At 39.3% G+C, this 7,825-nt stretch overlaps 1 protein-coding gene across 1 annotated transcript; it reads right to left on the reverse strand.

The window, feature by feature from the left end:
- Positions 1–5,560: 5,560 nt before the first annotated feature.
- On the reverse strand, positions 5,561–6,499 carry LOC121100636 (olfactory receptor 6C4-like). The gene has a single exon (XM_040621919.1). It carries the CDS (start codon positions 6,497–6,499, stop codon positions 5,561–5,563), a length of 939 nt encoding a protein of 312 aa, XP_040477853.1.
- Positions 6,500–7,825: the final 1,326 nt, after the last annotated feature.

A 7,825-nucleotide genomic window follows, 5' to 3' on the forward strand; every position in this document is an offset into this window, starting at 1 on the left:
CTGCTTCCTGAGGTGGCTCTATGTTTATGCTGAGGGCTGGGGGAGGGAAATGGTGCTGGCCAGCTGCTTTGTTCCCAGAGAGGTGTCTCCACGAATGCTGTCTCTCAGGAACTTCCTCCAAGAAGTATGAATAATCTCTCCACTGTATGCCCCCGGCACTCTTCAGATCACTGTTTCCATGCTGTCTGCCCCCAGGTTGTTTTCCTGTCTTCTCTGTAGGACCAGCACAGTGGCTCTATCCCAGCCAAGCCCACTGTCCTATATAGCTTAGGCATCTTTTCAATAAATGGTGTTGGGAAGAATGGATAACAACATGCAAAGGAAAGAAACTGGACCACTTTATTACACAATATACAAAAATAAATGCAAAATGGATTAAAGACCTAAATATAAGACCTGAAACCATAGGGGCGCCTGGGTGGCACAGCGGTTAAGCGCCTGCATTCGGCTCAGGGCGTGATCCCGGCGTTATGGGATCGAACCCCACATCAGGCTCCTCTGCTATGAGCCTGCTTCTTCCTCTCCCACTCCCCCTGCTTGTGTTCCCTCTCTCGCTGGCTGTCTCTCTCTCTGTCAAATAAATAAATAAATAAAATCTTAAAAAAAAAAAAAGACCTGAAACCATAAAACGAAGACAACACAGGCAGTAACTTCTTTGATGTCAGCTGTAGCACCTTTCTAGATACGTCTCCTGAAGCAAGGGAAATAAAAGCAAAAATAAACTATTGGGACTTCATCACTCCTGCACAGTGAAGGAAAAATCAACAAAATTAAAAGGCAACCTATGGAATGGGAGAAGATACTTGCCAGTGACATATCTTAGAAAGGGTTAGTATCCAAAGTAAGTAGAGAACTTATAAAATGCAACACCCAAACCCAAATAATTCAATTAACAAATGGGCAAAAGACATGAATGGACATCTTTTCAAAGACATCCAGATGGCCAATAGACACATGAAAAGATGCTCAACATCACTTGTCATCAGAGAAATGCAAATTGATACTACAATGAGATATCACCTCACTCCTGTCAGAATGACTAAAATTAACAACACAAGAAGCATCAGGTGTTCTTGAGGTTGGAGAAAGGGGAACCCTCTTACCCTGTTGGTGGGAATGCAAACTGGTACAGCCACTCTGAAAAACAGTATATAGGTTCTGAAAAAGTTAAAAATAGAACTGCCCTATTATCCTGCAATTGCACTACTAGGGATACTAAAGGGATACATGCACCTGATGTTTATAGCAGCATTAGCTACAATAGCCAAATTATAGAAAGGCCCAAGTCACCATCAGTCAGTGAATGGATAAAGAAGATGTGATATATATTTATAATGGAATATTACTCAGCCATAAAAAGAATGGCTATGTTCTGCCATTTGCAATGACATGGATGGAGCTAGAGAGTATTATGCTAAGCAAAATAAGTCAGTCAGAGAAAGACAAATACTGTAAGATTTCATTCATATGTGGAATTTAAGAAACAAAACAAACTACCAAAGGGAAAAAGAAGAGAGAGAGGCAAGCCAAGAAATGGACTCTTAACTATAGAGAGATAACTGATAACTGGTTATCAGAGGGGAGGTGAGTGCGGGGATGGTTTAAATAGGTGATGGGGATTAAGAAGTGTACTTGTATGTGCACCTGGTGTTGTTTGGAAGTGTTAAATCATTATATTGCACACTGGAAACTAATATTACAGTGTATGTTAACTAACTGGAATTAAAAATGAAAAAAAAACTACACACATTTAATGTATACACCTAAAGGAGTGTATGCATTGACATATGCATTGACAGATATTTTGAAACCAGTCATATTTCTGGCCAGTGGTCCTAATATATTATCATTTTTAATATATTGCTTGATTAGGCTTGATAAATTTTATTCAGGACTTTAGCATCTACATTTGTGAAGGATATTGGTGTGAAGTTTTTGGAAATGTATGTGTTTGGTTTTGGTATCCGGGTAAGGTGGGTCTCCAATGAGTTGGGAAGTACTTCTTTCTTTTCTAATTTTCTGGAAGAATTAATGGAAAATTGGTATGATTTATTCTTTAAATGTCTGGTAGAAAACACCAGTGGAGACAACAAACCAGGTGCTTTCTTTGTGAGAAAGATTTTAATCATATTTTCTATTTCTTTAATAGTTAGTTGTTGGGCTCTTGAGAATGTGCGTTTTTTCTTTTTATTTATTAAGCTTTTAATTTTAATTCCAGTGTAATTAACATATAGTGTTATATTAATTTTAGGTGTATGATGAACTGATTCAACAATTCTACACATTACTCAGTGCTTATCTTGATAACTGTACTCTTTAATCTCCATCACCTATTTCAGCCATCCAACTATCCACCTCTCCTGTGGTAATCATCAGTTTGTTCTCTGTAGTTGAGTCTGTTTCTTGGTTTCTCTTTCTCCCTCTATTTTTTCCTTTGTTCATTTGCTTTGCTTCTTATATCCTACAGATGAGTGAAATCATATGGTATTTGTCTTACTGTGACTGACTTATTTCATTTAACATTGTACTCTTTTGAGAAATCTCCTGAAATTCTCATGTTTTTCTTTTATGCTTTAGGTTTTTTTTCTCTCTGAATGATTTAATCATATTCTCTTTATTTTTGGTCTTTAGCAGTTTGACTGTGATGCATCTAAGGGTGTGTTTTGTGTGTGTGTGTTATTTATCCTGATAGTCTGCAATGGGTTCTCTGAATTTTTTGGGATCTGTTGTTTGTTTTCTTTCATTATGATTGGAAAATTATCTGACATCACCTCAGCTATTTCTTTCTCCCCAATTTGCTCTTTTCTTCTGGGATTTCTATTGCACATATTTTTGAGTGTTTGATATTGTCCCATTGCTCTGAAATGGCCTACTTTTTTCCCCACACTTTTTTTTACTTGCACTTAATTTGGATAGTTTCTGTTGACTTTTCTTCACTTTCACTGATTCTTAAACTGTGTCCGGTAGGCTTATGAACCCATTACAGAATTCTTTATCTTTGTTAATGTGTATTCTAGTTTTAGCATTCCATTATGCTAAAAACAAAAACAAACTTTAGTTTCCCAACTGTTCATGAATGTTGTTGTCCACCTTGTTCATTAGACCTTTTAACAGAATAATCACAATTATTTTATAGTCCCTGCCTGATAATTCCAACATCTGTGTCATTTCTGAGTTAGATTCAAAATCTTGTTTTGATAATGGGTTCCTTCTTGCTTTTTTGTGTGTATTGTAATTTTTTATTACATGTTGGACATCACATGTAGACAAATAGTAGAGACTGAGATAAATAGTACTTACACACAGAAATGGGTATGCATTTTCTTCTTTAAGGCTAATGGTAGATTTATTCAACCTAGTTAGGAGTTGAGCTGAATTTAACTTTTGTTGTTGCTATCAATAATTTCAGTGCACTGTAATCTTCAAAATCCTTCAATTGTGGGCTGGTATTCTCTTGTGTGTACTGGTGGCTCAGTTGCTAAATTCACTGATTTTGGTTTGAAAAAATGTCTCAGAGGAGGGGAATGCAGTGACAGATGTGATGATGCAGGCATTTGAAAAATATAGGAGAATAAATGCCTACAAAGATGGTAGAGTTGATTGGCTATTGCCAAGTTGTTTTGATGTCTTGATGAGGGATAATGAGAGTTAAGGGATGTTAACAAGCAGTTAATGGCTATTTATGAGAGCCAGAGGGTCTACCTATGTTGTAGGTTACAAAGAGGCCCTCATCTCCTGTAGCTGAAGGACAGACATGGCTGAGTGGTATGTTGATCTACTTGTTAGAAGTATAGAACTCCAGAGCATTTGAATGCTTATCCAAGGCAGATAAGTTATGAAGCTCAAGACCCTGATGGGGGAAAACATGGATACTGGAAACACGGAAAGGGCACATCTGTATGAATCCTTCTGAAGATTTTGACTTTGTAGCTTGCTATGAACACTTTGGATTTGCAGAGGTGGCCCACCCTTCCCTACCAAGAGCTAGCTGGAAGATGCTTCTGAGGCCCCTCTCTCCTACAAGGCACCAGATGCTTCCCTCAGTAACTGTCCCCAGTTTTGCTCCTGGATGCCATGCTGATAACTAGGGTTAAACCTAGTGTTATCCAGCTGAGGACATGCTGGGCTTGATAAAGGAGGGAAGAATTTATGCACTAGAAAAATTGAAAGAATTGGCTAGCTTGTACTGGCAGAAGTCAGAAATGCGTTCCCAAGACTGGATTTTGATCAGGGTCCCAGAATATAATACTGGCTGAGGAAGAATTTATTGACATCCTTAGGATGTGGGCTTAACATCCTAGCAAGGACCTAATTTTACTGCTAGGGTGGCTCTTGGAGCCTGAAAAATTATTGTCCAACACTGAGTGATGTGGAAACACCTGACTTGCCCTGAAAGATGGTAATGGAAGGAATAAAATGGCTGAGGGAGGTGGGCATAGTGGAATGATGTAAGAGCATTAGATTCACTAGAAGATTTGTTCTACAAGAGGGGCAATGGAACACATTCACCAGGGAGATAAGGAATGTGCTACTGAGAGGGATATCACATCATTCATCAGAGATGATGGTGGGACAGATGGTCACAGAGCTGGGCTTGTTAATTTTCATGGGTATGATGGGACCTGAAGGAGTAGAGGCCAGGTGGCTCCACTTGAGTGCCTGAAGCATTTACCACAAGGATTGGCAAAGTCAGAGGGATGACCAAGGGACTCGAACTGCAGGAAGTTGTGCAGATAGTTAATAGACCATAGCATCCTAAGGCCTCCCTACGTAGCATCTGTAACCCTTCCAAACCTCTCAATTTCATCTACAAATGTATTCTGTAAAAGTCAGGCACACTTTGCCACACTCCAGCTTCTACAGATTTTGATCAGTGTTAACATGGCCAAAGATATCTCTTCACTTGATTTTTCCTTTAAATGGAGTCCAAGGATTCCTTGGTAATAGTTTTCATTCTGATTACAGCTCTCAAATGAAAGTCAGAAATGTCCTTATGACCAATCGTGAGATTCCATGCTGTCCTTTAGAGTAGGAAATATTTTCTGTAGGAGATGCTAGAAAGAGACAATCTTTAAGAGCTATCAGAGGTAGAAACTTGAGAAAACAAATTGGAAAACCTGAGAAAGATAGTCTAAAATATAATTTGTTTTTGTGTATGACCTCATGAATTCTATTTTCTGGGAAGTACCTAGGAATTTCTGAGGAAATGTACCTACAATTTTTTGATAGTTATTGTTAAGACTAAGAGCTTCTCGTGGGAAAATAAACTTAATCATTCAGCTGATCACCAGATTTAGGATAAAGTAATTTTTAATCAGATAGTTCTTTTTTGTAGGTATTCTAAGGATATTTTTCCCCTAGTTTTCCCTTTATTGAAAGATATGTACCAGAAAAAGGTCTTTGAATATCTTTCTCTTTTTTGCAAATTTGAAACAAAATTTTGATACATACTCACAATCCATTGATGTGAGCAATTACTTTAAAAGAGGTATCAGAATCTCAAGTTATCAGTTGGCGTAACCATGAATTTCATTCAGATTTTCCATTGATTTTGAGGCCTTTAAAATGAATAAAGATGCACTATTTTTCTGGTGATATCCTTGAAAGCTTGTTTTACTCGTTTATTCCTTAGAGTGTAAATGAATGGGTTCAATAAAGGGGCAACTGAGGTATTGAGCACAGCCACTCCCTTATTGAAGGCAACTCCTTCTTTTGCTGAGGGTTTTATGTACATGAAGATGCAACTGCCATAAGAGAGGGAGATGACAATCATGTGGGAAGAACATGTGGAAAAGGCCTTTTTCCTTTGCTGAGCAGAGGGGATCTTGAGGATGGTCCAGATGATGTTTGCGTAGGAGAGAATCACCAGTACCAGAGTGACCACCAAAGTCACAACTGCTAAGATAAAGTCAAGCAGCTCTAGCAGTCTTGTGTCTGAGCAAGATATTTCTAGGAGGGGTCCATAGTCACAATAATAATGATTCAGCATGTTGGAGGCACAGAAATCCAGCTGACTGGTCAGGATGATTGGGGATACGATGATTAGAAATCCAGCCAACCAAGAGCAGAGGACCAGCTGGGTGCAGACTCTGCTGCTCATGATGGTCAGGTAATGCAGGGGTTTGCAGATGGCCACATAGCGGTCATAGGACATGGCGGCCAGAAGGTAAAACTCCGTGGCTCCAAAGAAGATGGCAAAGAAATACTGAGTGAAGCAGCCAGCAAAGCTGATGGTCTTGTTGCCAGTTGTGATGCTGAACAGCAGCCTGGGAGTAAAAGTGGTCGTAAAGGAAATTTCTAAGAAGGAGAAATTCCGGAGGAAGAAATACATGGGAGTCTGGAGGTGGGAGTCCAGTAGTGTAAGGGTGATGATTGACAGGTTTCCAATGATGCTGAATATGTAGGTGAGGAGGAGAAATATAAAGATTACAGGTTTGACCTCTGGGATGTCTGTTAGTCCCAACAGAATGAATTCTGTCAGAAAGGTTTGGTTTTTCATTGCTTGCCTTTGCTGCCTGTGAAGCTGAGAAGGAGACAAATGAGTGATGAGACGGATAGCAAAGTTCAGGAATATTGAGTGAAGAAGTGGATTTACTTTGGAGTTTGTTCTTGTGAAATTCTTTTGTCCAGTTTACCCAAAGAGAATGTTGGTCTCAATCTTGCCCTTCACAGAATGTATATGCTAAAGTTCCCATGTAGGAGGCTTTATTTCTGAGACCTTTTCCTTAGAAAAACACATGGCCGCCTGGCTCTTCTTAATGCATGTTTGCGTTTTTTTTCTGTGTTTTAGAGATAGAGAGAGCATGTGAGTAGAGTGGGAGGGGAGAGGAGCAGGTGGAGAGGGAGAAAGAGAATCTTAAGAATCCACACCCAGTGTGGAGCTAGTGCAGGGCTCAATCTCATGATCCTGGGATCATGACCTGAGCTGAAATTAAGAGTCAGACACTTAACCAACTGAGCCACCCAGGCACCTGGCATGTTCTGCATTTTAATTTTTATCCTCTTATTCTTACTTTTCCTCTCGTATCTATGCAACCCTTTTCCTATGATAAGAATGCCCCTTCTTTCTTCAGCCTTAATGCTTTAGCTATTTACTTCATTGCTTCCCTCTTCAACATATTGGGTATCTGTCCTTTGCTTTTGCTCTGTCTGGTAACAATCTCCAGCCGTGCAATGCAGGAGTGAATAGCTCTTTTTATGTGTTCTGGCTTTTGTATCTGGCAGCAGGGCTTGAGAACGCTTTGGAACATTGAATTCTTTTCCATATGAAGCCCCTTCTCCTGGTTTTAACTGATGGGAGAGAGATGACAGATAGCTAATAATTCCAGGAAAGCTTTCTTTAACTGCTTTAAATATTCAGGGAGGAATGTTTATCTGGACCTGGATCCCTTCTTATGCTCTTTCAGACTCTAGAACATAGATACAACTCTGGTGTAGAAAAATAGGGAAGGGTCAGCCTGGTCCTTAAGATAAATAAGGATTTCTCCCAGGAAGGAACTTGCTAGGTTCAGGGATCCTTTTGGACATTTACCTTGTGTTCTGATCTTCCAGATTCCCAGAAACTAAGGAATGTCAAGTTCTATTCTGAGCTGAATGCTTATCTGGAACAAATTCACAATGGAACACATCCATGAACCCGGACCACTGTTATCATTGGAGTCTAAGTTCTAGGAAATGTCACACTCTGACTGGGAGGCTCAGGCTTTTGTTCACTAGCCTCTGGTCTTTGAGGAATTCTCTATATTGTCATTCAAAAATTTACATTCATATTTCACATAAATACCAGCATAAGTGTACATATTTAATTGTTTAAAGATGTTCCTTT

Source organism: Ursus maritimus, unplaced genomic scaffold, assembly GCF_017311325.1.
Source record: "Ursus maritimus isolate PB19 unplaced genomic scaffold, ASM1731132v1 scaffold_48, whole genome shotgun sequence".
NCBI lineage: Eukaryota > Metazoa > Chordata > Mammalia > Carnivora > Ursidae > Ursus > Ursus maritimus.